We start from the raw sequence: 16210 nt of genomic DNA on the forward strand, positions 1-16210 counted from the left end.
CTCCCACTCCCATTGCTTGTGTTCCCCCCCTCCATCAAATAAATAAAGTCTTTAAAGAAAAAAAAAGAGTGCTCGCTTTGGACTTGGACTGACTGAACTCCTATCACTTCTATTTCTGTTTGTTGGCCATCTTGGGCAAGTTACTTGATTTTGCTGAGCTTCAATTTCTTGAATGATAAAAAGGAAGTAATGGTAGTATCAACTTCAATAGTTATGCAGTTCAGTGAGGAATCACAAATATGATGCCTAGAAAATGCTTAGAAAGTAACTGACATATAGTGAGGCTCACTAGGGCTCACTAGGTCTTGGCTGTGAAGCTGAGCAGAATGAAGATAGGACATCTAACTACTTTAAGTTCAGACTTTCGGATCCAAGCAAGTGGATCTTATGGTGAGAGTTCTTGATTACAAGCAATGGAAACTAATGTTGGCTGCCTTGAGCAGAAAATGGATTATTGGAAGAATATAGGAAGCTCACCGCATTGCTGGAAGGCTGAAGAGTAGGCTGGTCCAGAGGCTAAGCAGCAAGAATAATCCGGTGAGGGCTGTTTGGCTGCTGCTAGATGCATCCTCTCCCTCCTTTGTACTGCTATTTCCAGTTCTTGGTGGGACTGTTTTACATCATGTGCATGGTGTCTAACTTCCTGGGTTTAGAAAAGAAGGATCTTCCATTCTGACTTCCATTGTGTACTGTTTATGAAGTCAGTCCCCTCCAGGAGAAGGTTGAGTGTTTGAAAGCTAGAAGATCTGAAGGCGACTGCTACGTCCAGGATCCTGAAAGAACCTGCAGTTGTAATTCTGTGCTATCTTTGAGGACTGTCAGGGACTAGAAATGAGCCCATGTATCAATTATCCAAAGGGGAAAAGAGATTAGAATCCAGAATCTGTAACTATTAAACTTGAAGCAGCTTCTCAGCAAAGTTCTAGAATATGTCACACAGATGGTTTGTGAACAGTTAGTAAGGCAGTAAGTGTGGCCAGCATGGGCATCCTAAAAACAAATTTGACCACCTAATGATTTTCTAAACGAGTCCTCTCTGCTCTGTCTCAGATATTACTACTAGGTCCTCATTAGCTCTTGTGTGAACTTTGCTAAGGCCTCCCATCTGTCCGGCAAGACCCATCTTACCATCAGCTGCTATAGGATCCTCCAAAAAATGCAAATTTGACTGTCATTTCCTAGCTTAAATTTAAGCTTAAAATTCTTGATCATCTGTGGGATAAAGGTCCTTCTCAGTCTTTCCTGCAAAACTGAAAGCTTTATGAGGCCTAGAACTGTGTCTGCTTTAGTGCATCATCTCCAGTAACTAGTGTGGAGCCAGCACTTGTTAGGAATTCGTTAAGTATTGAGTTAAACTGATGGAATTTGTGTCTCTTGGCTCAGGTCTCTGCACACACAGAACTTCCTGTACACACTGAATAGCCATGGTATTTTATTTGTTTATTTTACTAATGTTTGTTCTTTTTGTTTCTGTGAAGTACTTCTAAGTATTTCCTTTAATTTTTTTGTGTATAATACAGTATTGCTAATTATTGGCACAATATTGTATAGCAGATTTCTAGAACTTACTCATCCTAAATAACTTAGACTTTATACCCATTGATTAGCAACTCTCCATTTTCCTCTCCTTGAAGACCCTGAGAAACATCATTCTACTCTCCGATTTTAGGAGTTTGACTATTTTAGATACCTCCATAAATGGAATTGTGCAATATTCATCCTTCTATGACTGGCTTATTTCACTTAGCATAGTGTTCTCAGGGTTCATCCATATTACCACATATTGCAGGATTTCCTTGTCTTAAAAAATATTATAATATTCCATTGTATGTAACTACCACATTTTCTTTTCTTTTTTTTTTACTACCACATTTTCTTTATCCATTCATCTGTCAGTGGACAGTTAGGTTGTTATCCCATCTTGGCTATTTTGAGTAGTGCTACACTGAAACATTGGAGGGTTAATATCTCTTTGAGATCCTGATTTAAATTCTTTTGGATGAATACCTGGAAATGGCATTGATAGATGACATGGTAATTCTATTTTTAATTTTTTGAGGAATCTTTATACTGTTTTCCGTAGCGGCTATGTCATTTTTTGTTCTCATGTAGGTGCAAGGGTTCCAATTTCTATGCATCCTCTGCAACACTTGTCTGTTTTTATTTTGATAATAGCCATCCTAACAGTGTAAGATGATATCTCATTTTTGTGGTTTTGGTTTGCATTTCCTGATGATTAGTAATATTGATCATCTTTTCTTATGCTTTTTGGCCATGTGGATGTCTTCTTTGGAGAAATGTATATTTCAGTCTTAAGCCCATTCTAAAATTGGGTTATTGGGTTGTTTTGCTATGAAGTTATAGGAGTTTTAAATTTATTTTGGAAATTAACCTCTTTTCAGATATATGGTTGGCAAGTATTTTTTGTTGCTTCATAGGTTGTCATTTTCTCTGTTTGATTCCATTGCTGTACAGAAATTTTTCTGTTTGATGTAGTCCCACTTGTCTATATTTGTTTTTGTTACTTGTGCTTTTGGTGTCATGTCCATAAAATCATGAAGCTTTGTTATGAGACCAATATCATGAAGCTCTTCCCCTGTTTTCTTCTAAGAGTTTTATAGTTTAAGTCTCATGTTTGTTTTTTTTTTTAAGATTTTATTTGTTCATTTGACAAACAGAGATCACAAGTAGGCAGAGAGACAGAGAGAGAGAGAGCAGGAAACAGGCTCCCTGCTGAGCAGAAAGCCCGATGTGGTACCCGATCCCAGGACCCTGGGATCATGACCTGAGCTGAAAGTAGAAGCTTTAACCTACTGAGCCACCCAGGTGCCACTAAGTCTCATGTTTTTAATCCATTTTGAGATTATTTTTATATGATGTGAGATAAGCATCCAGTTTCATTCTTTTGCATGTGGATAACCAGTTTTTCCAACACAATTTGTTGGAGAGACTATCCTTTCCCCATTGTGTATTGTTGGCACCCTTTTCAAAGATCAGTTGATCGTATATGAATAGATGCTTTTCTAGACTCTTACTCTGTTTCATTGGTCTCTTTATGCCATACTCTTAAAAAATTTCTGTAGCATTGTAATATATTTTGAAACCAGCAAGTATGATATCTCCAGTGTTGTTTATCTTTCTTTCCTTTTTTTTTTTTTTAAGATTTTGTTTATTTATATGAGAAAGAGGAAAAGAGAGGGAGAGAGAGCATAAGCAGGGAGAGGGGAGGGGCAGAGAGAGAAGCTGACTCCCCACTGAATAGGGAGCCCACTTGGAGCTCAGTTGCAGAACCCTGAGATCATGACCTGAGCTGAAGGCAGACCCTTAACCCATTAAACCACACAGGCACCCTAATGTGGACATTTTAACTATGTTAATTAAGCTCCAGTCTATGAACCTGGGATGTCATTCCATTTTTTTTGTGTCTGCATTAATTTTTTCATCAATTTTTAAAGTTATGCCGTGGTGTTTTTCTGTGTTCTTGCTTTTGCTCATTTAATCCTCTTCGCCTGTAGAGCCCTTTTTTCAATGCCCTTGCCTGTGGCCAAGTCCTGCTGTTCTTTAAGAAAGCATAATTGCTGTATCTTTCAGGAAAAGTCCTTTGATTACCTTTCTTCCCTAAATTAAATACCCGCTGTGTTCCTGTAATATCAAGGGAAAAATTCTATTCTAAATAATAACACATTGTAGGGACGCCTGGGTGGCTCAGTTGGTTAAGCAGCTGCCTTCGGCTCAGGTCATGATCCCAGCATCCTGGGATCGAGTCCCACATCGGGCTCCTTGCTCCGCAGGGAGCCTGCTTCTCCCTCTGACTCTGCCTTCCACTCTGTCTGCCTGTGCTCGCTCTCGCTCGCTCTCTCTCTGACAAATAAATAAAAAATAAAATCTTTAAAAAAAAATAATAACACATTGTATTACAGTTGTCTGTTTATGAGTTTTTCTTCCTCTGTAGACTGAGCTGTTTCAGGGCACAAATCATGTATAATTTAACTGTATTCCCAGGATGGAATATGGTGCTTGGCACATAGCAGGGACCCAGAAAAGGTCTGTTGAAGGTATTAGGCAAAGCCATTAACTGATGGTTCCCTTTTAAAAATTTAATTTAATTTAATTTAATTTGCGAGAGAGAGAACGAGCATGGGGTAGGGAGGGGCAGAGGGGGAATGAGAAACACCCTTCCCGTTTAGCACGATGCGGAGCTCAATCTCAGGAAGATCATGATCTGAGCTGAAGGCAGACACTTAACCCACTGAGCCACCTAGGCACCCCTCATGGTTCCCTTTTTGATGTGGTTGCTGTGTGTATCTTTTCTCATCAGAAGGAACTGGGACTTCTTAGAGAAATGGCTGGGGCAGAGCATATGTAAGATGAGCTCGGAACTTTTGTTATAAGCAAGACTACTCGGACACAGGAGCCAACTCTAAAGAGCTCCCAATGGCCAAAACTAGGAAAACTTGAAACACTTGAAATATGTTAAACTTGAAAAAACTTGAAAAACTTGAAATATGTTAAAAACTGCATGTTTCTAAAACTACAAAACCCCCAAATCATTGTATAGAGATTGCTACAATGCTTAGTATTCTGACAATGAGAGAAGACTCAATCTTCTATCCTGCCTTTCTTTCTTTTTTTTTTAATAGTATTTTTTTTAAAGATTTTATTTATTTATTTGGCAGACAGAAATCACAAGTAGGCTGAGAGGCAGGCAGAGAGAGAGAGGCAGAAGCAGGCTCCCTGCTGAGCAGAGAGCCCGATATGATGCTCTATCCCAGGACCGAAGGCAGAGGCTTTAACCCACTGAGCCACCCAGGTGCCCCTCTACCTTTCTTTCATGAGTAATACTTCAGAGTAACTAAATGGTTGATGGGGAGGATATCTTTTTCTTTAATAGAAGAATTCTAACTCATAAATGTGGAAGGTACTAGAACTATGAAAGGCATTTTCTGTCTCTTATGAAAGGAGGGATCTATTTTAGATAGTGACCATGAAATGGCTAGTCAAGTCATTAGGTGAAATAAGGCTGAAAACATGAACCCACTTACCATTTTTTATATCATTAAAGTTGTGACAAGCATATATTTTGTGCTTCCTGATGTGATGCAATAGGAATTTCATGTGCCATGTCTAGAGTATTCCTTTGAGATCAAAACTGAACCTGAATCTAAAACTCTAGGTTAACACCATCCAAAAGAATTTTCTGTGATGATGAAAATGTTTCTGTGCTATCCCGTACCCACTAGCAACCTGAAGCTATTGAGTACTTGAAATGTGACTAATCAGACCAGGAGACTGAGTTTTAATTTTTATTTAATTTAAATTTTAATTGAGCTACAGGTTAGTGGCTACTGTATTACAGGACAGCTCTAGATCTAAGATCGCTTTACAGGTAATATAGTGAGTAGAAGAATCATGAAATCTTGAAAATTTAGTCATCCAAATTCAGAATTCAGAAAATCTGCAGGTCATATGACTTTTCATTTCAACAAATACATTGTATGAAAAACAATGGGGTGAGGAATGATATAGATTAAGACATCTAAGATACATATAAACTAAATTTAGTGTGTGAACCTTATTTGGATCCTGATTTCAAATAAACTGGCTGTTAGGAAAAAAAATCTGAGACAATGGAGGCATTTGGATGTGGATTGGATATTAAATGATATTAAGCAATTGCCAATTTTGCAGTAACAATAATGGTGCCATACCTATATTGAAAGCCTTTTTCTTTCTTTCTTTTTTTTTTTAAGATTTTATTTATTTATCAGAGAGAGAGGGGGAGAGAGAGCAAGCACAGGCAGACAGAATGGCAGGCAGAGGCAGAGGGAGAAGCAGGCTCCTTGCTCGGCAAGGAGCCCGATGTAGGACTCGATCCCAGGACGCTGGGATCATGACCTGAGCCGAAGGCAGCTGCTTAACCAACTCAGCCACCCAGGCGTCCCTGAAAGCCTTTTTCTTTAGAGATGTATTCTAAATGAATATAATGATGTCTTCACTTTGCTTTAAATAATCCACCATGTGTGTGGTGGGGGGGCAGGACGGTAGGGAACAAAAGAAACAGTGTAAAATGTTGTTGAAAAGATGATGAGTACATGAATCTCTGTTCCACTGCTCTCTAATTTTGTGCATATTTAAAATTTTCTGAAATAAAGAAGTTTTAACTAACTAGCATTTAAGTAAAAATTTGAAAAAGAGGGGCACCTTGGTGGCTCAGTGGGTTAAAGCTTCTGCCTTTAGCTCAGGTCATGATCCCAGGGTCGTGGGATCGAACCCCGCATTGGGCTCTCTGCTCGGTGGGGAGCCTGCTTCCTCCTCTCTCTCTCTGCCAGCCTTTCTGCCTACTTGTGATTTCTGTCTGTCAAATAAATAAAATCTTAAAAATTTTTTTTTGAAAAAGAAAAATAAGTTTTTACAAAGCAGTAATTAATATACCTAAAATGTATAAAGGGAGTAAAAAGGCAAGGGAATAATTTACTCAGAATTCAGAATACGGGGAGATATGATCGGGAAGAAGCATTAGAGGACTTTTAAAGTACAAATAATTACCTCATTACTAAGTAGGTATTGGTATTAACGTTTTTAGCTTTGTGTCTCGTTTTTGTGCCACCTTTTATATTTATGATATATTTTACAATAAAAAGTAGAAAGAAAGCTAACTGTTAGGACATAAAGAAATCTCACAGAATCAAATTGCAGGAAGTACTGTTGGATGTTACGAGAATTAGAAAGTAAGTGGTCAGGTGGGTCTCTGTGTCTCCTTTCCTCCTGGACCCCAAGGTCCCTTGTTTCTACTTCTCTTTGCATAAATGATCCTTTTCCTGTCTCTGGCAGTTGTCTTCAGTGCTTAGTCATCTGCTTTTACATGGCCTGTGACGGCTTCTCCCAAGTGGCAGACTCTGTCCCTGACCTGAGGCTCTTTACTGTCTGTTTTGGCCTGTGGTACCAACCCCAGATTTTGGGGAAGAGAATTGGGCTGACTTTTGGGCAGATGTTCACCAAAAATCGGTAAGCACGGCCAGCGTAGTAGATCTTGGTCACAGGAACTATTCCTTCAAGGCTGTGGACAGGGGAAGTTTTTAAGAAAGGGTTGTAGACTTCTGCGATATAACATCATCATCTCTGACGGTGAAAGATTTGAAACAAACTCCAGCTCTAACAATAGAGACTTGAGGATTGGTTAAAGAAATTTTAGTATAGACTATTAGATAATGCACAGTCGTTTAAAATTATGATATAGCGCCATTTCTATTGACTCTGAAAAATGAGTAATGTTCAATTACATCTGTGCATGTCCTTTCAGAAATATAAATGCAAGAAATATGTGTGTGTGTGTGTGTGTGTGTGTGTGTGTGTATATGGATTTGAGTCCTAGAATGAGTGGAAACTCTGAAAGATTAATGGAATAATTAATGAAAAGCTGTAAGTTACAGGACCTTGAGCTAGTGTGTATTATAGTCCCAACTGATCAACTCATGATACAGTATTTTCCAGTAGAACTTATGGTCTTCATGCCCCACATGAAATTAGTGACTGGAGATAGGAGGCAGGATATATAAACATACAGATGTATATACATCTCTCTCCTCCTTCATTCTCTCTGTCTATATAGATATACATATGTATGTGTATGTCTGTTTATAAATATATAAATACGTTTCTGAAAAAATATGCACCAAAGTGTTAACAAAGGTTATCTTTGGCTAATGGGTTTGTGGTTGGTTATATCATTTTTTTGTTTCTTTTTGCTCATTTTTCTACACTGAATAATGGGTTATTTGTTTATTAAAGTCTGAAGGGTAAATGTAAAATGTTTTCTTACGTGTATTTAATTTGTTCTACAATGAGTAAAGCATGCATTAGTATAATTTCAAAAAGTTAATTTGAAATAATATAGATATGCAGAGCCCTGCATTAAAGTTAAAAAGTCAGTTATTTTCCAAAAATCTGTTTCAAAAATAGAGCACAGGTGATACTGGGCTTGGAGTAAGTTTATTTTTATATGCCCTAGAGATCTTGATTGACTTATTTAGGCTAACAGGGTAAGTCTGCAGTTAAAAAAACTCTAGTGCCAAACCAAGAAACCAAGAAACAATCTTTTAACTATAGAGAACAAACTGATGGTTACCTGAGGGGAAGTGGGTGGGTGGGGGATGGGTTAAATAGATGATGGGATTAAGCAGTGCCCTTGTGATGAGCACGGGGTGATTTATGGAAGTGTTGAATTACTATATTGTACACCTGAAACTAATATTACATTGTATGTTAATTAACTAGAATTTAAATAAAAACTTAAGAAAAAAATAAAGAGGGGTGCATGGGTGGCTCAGTGGGTTTAAAGCCTCTCCCTCGACTCGGGATCGAGTCCCGCATTGGGTTCTCTGCTCAGCGGGGAGCCTGCTTCCTCCTCTTTCTCTCTGCCTGCCTTTCTGCCTACTTGTGATCTCTCTCTGTCAAATAAGTAAATAAAATCTTTTTTTTTTAAAGAAAAAAATAAGGAAACACACAAAATCTAGTGCTCAGAGTATTATATCAAGAAATATTGTATCCTTATTAAGAGGTCATAGTCTTAGTGTACTCTCTGTGGATTAGAACACATTTGAAGAAGTTGTCCATTTTAGCTCCTTACTTCAAATGGAACAAAGAGGAACAACACAAGGAGGCCAGTGTGGTCAGAGGGCACCTGAGGGATGACTGAGAGGACTGGAAATGGTCAGCCTGAGGAGGAACTTGCAGGAAAAGTGATAGCAGGCTGTAAATATTTGAAAGGGTATCGTGGGGAGGGATTGAAGAGCAGAGGTTATTGCGAAGTAGATTCTACTTAGGTCAACATAGGGAGGAACTTCGCGCATTATCTCTGTCTGGTGAAAGGACCTCCTCACAGAGTAGCAGAGACTGGGGGGAACATCTGACAATTGCCTGAGCCTCCGTTCCTTTGCTGGGAGGTATAAAGAACACATAGTCCTCCTGAGTGTCTCTTTTACTGTCTCACAGACTCCCACTCGCAGCACTTCTGACAGCAGATGTGGGATTTTTTCCCCTCACACCAAGTGATTCTGTGACACTGCCTGGGTGTCCTACAATTGAACTGAATTGTGACACTGCCAGGGGATAGCATCAGATCCCACAGGTTAAGGGCTTCGTCCCATGAGAATGTTGCCTCCCCCCTGTCACCCCGCCCCAGCTTCAGATGCCCGTCTCAGGTAGTAGTAGGTCCCAGGTTACCCACAACTGCTGTCTGACTTGACTATGTGTTGGGGTTTCCCGTGACCTCCTCTTTGGATTTGATAATTTTCTACGGCAGCTCAGAGAACTCAGGGAAATACTTACATTTACCAGTTTATTAAAAGATACGAGAAAGGATACAGATGAATAGTCAGATAAAGAGACACGGAAGGCAAAGTCTGGGAGGGGCCCAAGGACAGGAGCTTCTGTCCCCTTGGAGTTGGGGTATGTCGCCCGTCACCCTGCTGGTATATGGATGTGGTCACCAACCTAGAAGCTCTTCAAACCCTGCACTTTGGGGATTTTTATGGAGGTTTTATCACATCACTGTGATCAGTCATTAACTTCTTTTCCAGCCCCACTCCCCTCTCTGGAGAATGGGGGGGGGGTGAGGCTGACAATTCCAAGCCTCTGATCATGGCTTGGTCTTTCTGGTGAGCAGCCCCCATCCAGGAGCCCACCCAGAGTCACCTCTTTGGAACAAAAGACACTGCTATCACCAGAGAAGGTCCAAGGGATTTAGGAACTCCGGGTCAGGAACCAGAGTCAAAGACCAAATATTAGAACAAAACATACTCATAGTGCCCTTTTCACTTAGGAAATCATCAGGATTTTCAGAGTTCTGTGCCAGGAACTGGGGGCAGAGATGAATGTATACATTTTCTGTTACATCACAAGAGGAAAGTTGGGTGGCGTAAGCTCACTCTAAGTTCTTTCTACCTATGAGAGTATGAGCTGATGAACAGAAAAATAAATCTTTTCACATATAAAAATAAAAGTGAGACTAGATTTAAGTTGAATCACAAATATTTACCCATCATTTGCACTTTTATGTTGCTACCAGACGCAGACATTTGCAGTATTTGAGGTTTACATCATTTAAGTTGTTTTTCGCACTGAGAAGTGGACTTTGGGCTTTGGTTTCTCGTGGTCTTGACTAGAGGAGGTTAAGCCAGAGCCTAGCTAAATACACTAAACCTTATGCTTTTCTGAGTGCTCAAGGAAAGGCTAGATCAATAAACCATAAAACTTAGTAGCACCTAAAGGTTAGGAGCGTGAATCCTGTCTCTGCCGTAGTGTCTTTACCTGAAAATGGCAATAATGCCAGCCATAGGCTTGTTATGCGCTTGGGAACATGGCTTTCACTATGCATTTCACCTGTCTACTCCTTGAAGCTACCTACCAGTTCACCAGTAAGTCACCGGCGAGTGAGTGAGTGAAAGAAATGACAGAAATCCTTTCCCCAGGCTGCAGTGACGTGAGCACACTGAATGTAGAGGGGACACTCCATTCTGTGATGCTGAATTCCAGGCATTTCATCCTAAATCTCACTCTACCTTCAATGTTTTGCCTAATTTAACCATATGGTTCCTGAGAAATGTGATTGTTGAATTGGAATGAATTTTGTAGGGGCTTGTTTTGGGAAGGAGCGTATTTTTTTCATGAATGGGTTATGCCGGTCTGAGAATACTTGGATGTGAGTGAAGACTTGAATAATTTATGCACTGGGCCTCTCAGAAATGGATGCCCAGAATATTTTTGGAAAGAGAAAGTTGGTTGAAACTGCCAGATTTTTTTTTTTTAAATACAGGATAATTATGATTATGTTCCCTTTCAAATACTGAATTTTTCTTTCCTTGATTTTCTAGAGAATGAAGATCTAGAAAACACCAAGGTCACCTCAGTGGCTTCGGCCTCTGATCCAGAACCCCATTCCTCACCTTACAGGTATGGGCAGCAGCTGCTTGGCTCCTAGACGTTTATTGTCTAAGATAAGGAACTGATGAAAGGCATGGACAGTGACTTTCAGGGGGTGGACAGGTTGGAGTGAAGAGTGTAGATGATTTGGTCATTAGTTAATCAATCCTTAAGTGTGTTTGGGGGCAATGTCAGATCTCTTTCAGGTGATGAAACTTTCTTTACTCTCAGAGAGCAAAACTGTAACAAATAGTGTAGTATCTTCATTTGTCCTTTTCAGAAGCCCAGTTTGAAATGTTAAAACATTAGACATGGATCCCCAAGTGCACTTTCAAGAGAATGCGTGGTTGGTTTTTACCCAGAAGATGCATGAACACACACACACACACACACACACACACACTTTTGGAGGTGTTTTTTTTTAATGTAATTTTTAGATTAGGCCATTATGATGACCTTCAGATTGTTATTCTTAATTTCCTGCTCCATCCATTTTGTTTATCAACTGTCACTGATACCACACTGTTTGGCAGAAAGGGAAGAGTTGTACTGAGCTCTGGAATAAGTGGAAACATGAAACATGCATGGAATAATTAATGAAAACCTGTATTTTGGATAAATAATGGAGCTAATCGAGACTATAGTCCAGTTGATCTGCTCATGGCACAATTCTGTCCAGTAGAACCACTGTGGTCTCCGTGCCTCACAAAAAGGTGATGGCTAGGGGATAGAGAGGAATATCAGAATACTCAAATAATCTCTTATTTCTTTTTTTAAGATTTTATTTATTTGACAGAAATCCCAAGTAGGCAGAGAGGCAGGCAGAGAGAGAGAGGGGGAAGCAGGCTCCCCGCTGAGCAGAGAGCCCGGTGTGGGGCTCGATCCCAGGACCCTGAGATCATGACCTGAGCCGAAGGCAGAGGCTTTAACATACTGAGCCACCCAGGCTCCCCAATCTGTTATTTCTTTTAAAATTATTTTATTTTATTTTATTTTAAAGTAAAATCTATGCCCAGTGTGAGGCTTGAACTCAAGACACTGAGATTAAGAATCGCATGCTATACTGACTGAGCCAGCCAGGTGCCCCCAATCTCTTATTTCTTCAGTAGAAGTTCTTTATTCTAACTTTTATATATGAAATAAAACTTTTTTCCCCCAGAATTCAGATGATGAAAGGTAATGATTAGTGTAATAATATAGTTGGTGATATATAGGCATACTTTAAAAAATTTTTCTCTGTAATGACAATAAAATACTTCTTACAGAATATTTCTATTTGTTCAATACTGTACTAGGTGTTAAAAGGTATTATATCATGTAATCCTAACAGCCCTGAAACAGTTATTTTTTTTTTCCACAGTGAGGAGAACAAAACAGTGAATTGAAAAATTTCCCAAGTTTTAGAGCTTTAGGTTGGTTCTACTCTAAAGCTTGTTCCCATAAGTCACATTAGAAGGGTTTTGAGTTCCATGCTTAGAGCTACTAGGTTATTTATGTAACAGTCCTTTCAGAAGACAAAACCTCCCGAAGGCTTTGATGATAGGAGACAATTCTTGTCCTTATCAAGTCCCAGGAGAGGAGGTCCTTTCCCTCATCCTGCCATCACCCTTTTTCTGTGCGTAGTGATTTGAAGGATATTTGGGAGATGGCTTTTGGCACAGAACTGATTTTTCCTCCTAGGAGTAAATAAAGTTTTTTGAGTGAGAATGTACAACATTCTTAGAAAAAAGGAGGTTTAATGTTAAAGCTTTGTTTCTAAAATCTGGTGTGCGAAGCAAGAAATCCAGCCCAAATGACGCCTGAAGTGTACTGTTTATGTTTTGTCTATATTAGAACTGGAAGGGCACAGTTCTCTCTCTTTGCTATGAGGCTAGCTCGGCTGGCCAGGCTCTCCCCTCCCTTGGGATGCCCTCCCTACTCCAGGTCAGCACACACAAGAAGGCTTACAGTGGGAGTTTTTCCTTGACGTGGTTTATCACTGGCATCAAGTGATTTGCAATTAACTTTCCCAAAATACCCTTCGTTGATTCTTCAGAACATAAAGTGGTCATGTGAATATTAAATTTATGTGGGCTGTTGCATGTCCTGTTTAGAATTGTTTTTTTTAATAAGCAGAACCATGTTTGTGCAAAGTAGTGTGCACAAAGGCAAAGAGACTTCAGAAGTACACACAGTAAGGTCACGCCTGTGGTCAGATCCACTGTTATATGCTCACATGCCAGCACTCCTCTCTTGCTCCCAAACAAAAACTAACTTATTGATTGATTTATTCAACAAATATTTTGGGGCTGTCTCCTGTTTATTCATTCAACAGGTATTTGCTGAGAGCCTGCTTGCTACTTACGTGGCAAGCACTGTTCTAGGCAATGAAGATACCATAAATGACCAAACAGTCCAAGTCCCTGGTCTCATGGGGTTTACATTCTAGTGGGAGGGCAGACAGAAAGCAAGTATAACTCATATTTCATAGACTCTGAACTTGCCACCAACTGTAAGAAGTACTGTTATTTTATGAACTACCAAGAAAGGGAAGAATGCCCAAGGTAGAGAGTCTAATAAGACACACACACACACACACACACACCTCTCCACCCCCACACTGTGGGGCTAGGACACCAAAAGCCTAAACCTTCAGTGAAAAGATAAGAAAAAAGTCCCTCCAGGGGTGCCTGGGTAGCTCGGTTGTTAAGCATCTGCCCTCAGCTCAGGTCACGATCCCAGAGTCTTGGGATTGAGCCCCGCATCGGGCTCCCTGCTCAGCAGGAAGCCTGCTTCTCCCTTTCCCAGTCCCCCTGCTTGTGTTCCCTCTCTCACTATGTCTGTCAAAAAATAATGAAAATCTTAAAAAGAAAAACGTTCCTCCACACAGAAGGATCACAAGGGAACTTCAGTGTCTCCACTTGGCACTGTGTAAGGAGTGGAAAAAAATATCTCCCCTGAGAATATGAACCACGAGTCTGTAATCACCAGTTTGTGGTCTAAATTCAGTCTGTCAGTGTGGCCTGAACAAAACCCTCACAGAGAACTTATTTCAAGTTGTCTCAGTCGGAAGCCTTCGTGAGTACGGGCAGGAGCAAATGCAGATCTCCTGGAGAAGGACTCCATGTCAGTCCTGGGCAGTTGTAAAACACTACTAATTTTTAGGACATCGCCCATTTTGTTTGTACTAAAATCTGAAAACAAATATACATCTTGCAGTCAACCAAATACGGTACATAATATGCCGGGCCGTGGTGAGTGCAACGAAGATGAGTGAACAGGGTAAGGGTGTAAGTTCGATGGGGCTATGATAGGGTGAGCTATTTTACCTCCTGACCTCTGGGGAGCCTCCCTAGAAGTAACAGCTGAGCAGAAGCCTAAAGGAAGGAAGCCCTCAGGTACCTGGGAGAAGAATATTCTAGGCTGAGGTGATAGTAGGTACAAAACCCTTGAGTGGGAGAGGGCTTGAGGTGTTTGGGGATTCTCAGAGGTTCAAGAGGCCATGGTGACTGCAGCAGACCAGGCAAAATGACATGGCCTCTTTCTAGGGGACGAGGGTTCCATGTGACAGGCCTGGCATAAATGCTGTGCATACCGGGAGTGAGACCTTTCCCTGTCCCTGCCATCAGGCTCACCTTCTAATAGAGGAGACAGATCAGGATAAATAGCATCAAGAAACAAAAGCAGACTGTAATTTCTGGGGTTAAGAGGTAAATAGGCTTACAGCCTAGACTAATTTACATTTTACCCAGGATTACCCAAGCAAACCCATACAATCAACAGCATCCCACACCTCTGGTTTTAATAGTGACTTCCTCTTGTTTGTTCTGAGGGAGGCTGGAATGACCTGGATGTCCCAAAATATGGCTTTATTTTATCTGAAAAAGAGGCAATTTGTAGAGTGATTTTTTTTCTTGTTTATGTTTAAAAAAAAGAGAAAGAAGCTAATAAACACCAAAAGAAGTCCTCTGTTCCCCCATGATGTCTGTAACACCGTTTTCCCGTCACTTACTCAGTTTTCCTGGGGAAGTGATGCTTGAAAAAGCAGTAGTTCTCAACCTTTACACAATGCAAAGTTGTTGAGGACCCCAAAGGATTTTTTCAGTGGGCTGTATCTATCAGTGTTTACGCTACTAGAAATTAAAACTGAAAAAATAAAAAATTCTTGTTGATTAATTTAAAAATGAAAATGATGAACTCATTGCATGTTAATGTCAGTGATATGTTTTTAATGGAAAACAACTATTTTCCAAAGCAGAAATAATTTAGCGAGAGAGAGCGATGTTGTAATTCTCATGTCTGGCTTCAGAAAACACAGTTGGATTCTCACATCTGCTTCTGCCTTCGTTCTGTTGTGAGATCACGTGTCATGTTCTGGGAAACTCTAATGTATACTCTTGAAAAGATGAAAATGAAAAAAGGTGATCATATTTTAGAATTATTATAAAACAGTCTTAAGAGCCCCCGCAGTCCCCGCACCATAGTCTGATAACTGCTACTCCAAAGAATTCACGCCACCTCCTGCTGGCAACAGATTTCCGAGAGGCCTGGGGTATGGTGCTTCCGCCCCGGCTCCTCACTCACTTTCTGGTCTCTCAGGAAGCCAGCGGAAAAGGAAGAGAGCAGAAATGATTCCCTCGTTCCTTAAAAGTAACTCTTCAGATGCTTGTGTTTTAAGTCATTGGAATAGTAGATTAGTGTGCTTAAAAAAGGAAAGAGAGTGTTGACCGTCTTTCATTACCTGGTGGCTGGGTGTGCCGTGGAGGATGGTGTGAAGTGGAGATACCAACAGGCTGCTCGTGGCATAAGGGACGAGGCAAGAGGGACAACCAGAGACCGGAGGGGGACTGCCTCCTGAGTCCACGTGCACTCCCTCTGTTGTGGGGATGAATTTCTGGCTGAGGCGAGGCCTAAGGGACAGGAGACCTAAATGCGAGAGCAGAGGTTGGGAGGTGGCCCTTGAAGGATGTTTTAGTCCTAGTTTCTCTAGGACTGCTGTGCCTTGTAAGAGTCTTTGCATTGACATGCTCTCTTCCTCTGAGAGGCCACAGATGGTGTCTCCAGCGAGCGACGATGCCCCAGAGGGTCTGCGGAAGACAGCTGGCACCTTGGAGGTGCAGGCCTCTGTGGAACAGGAAGTGCTCCCTGCAGACCAGGCCCAGGTCCTCAACAAGGTAGGGAGGACATTGTTGCCGTCTCTTTGGAAGGAGCAGTTTGTGGCACCAGATTTAGGTGCATCTGGATGGGTTGGAACTAGAAAGCACTGGGGAAGCTCACTTTGTGGAGGACGGATATACGTGTCGCCCTCTGG

The 16210-nt window shown here is 40.7% G+C and overlaps 1 protein-coding gene across 2 annotated transcripts in view; it reads left to right on the top strand.

Moving 5' to 3' along the window:
- TMED8 (transmembrane p24 trafficking protein family member 8) overlaps window positions 1-16210 on the top strand; it is a 37982-nt gene that overhangs the window by 13254 nt on the left and 8518 nt on the right. The window contains exons 2-3 of one of the 2 annotated variants that reach the window (XM_032344825.1): window positions 10872-10950; window positions 15944-16073. In XM_032344825.1, coding sequence (XP_032200716.1) covers window positions 10872-10950; window positions 15944-16073 — 209 coding nt within the window. Of the gene's footprint in view, window positions 1-10869; window positions 10951-15941; window positions 16074-16210 lie in introns of those variants that run through there. The other variant, XM_032344826.1, reaches the window with a different exon arrangement.

This window comes from Mustela erminea, chromosome 5, assembly GCF_009829155.1.
Source record: "Mustela erminea isolate mMusErm1 chromosome 5, mMusErm1.Pri, whole genome shotgun sequence".
NCBI lineage: Eukaryota > Metazoa > Chordata > Mammalia > Carnivora > Mustelidae > Mustela > Mustela erminea.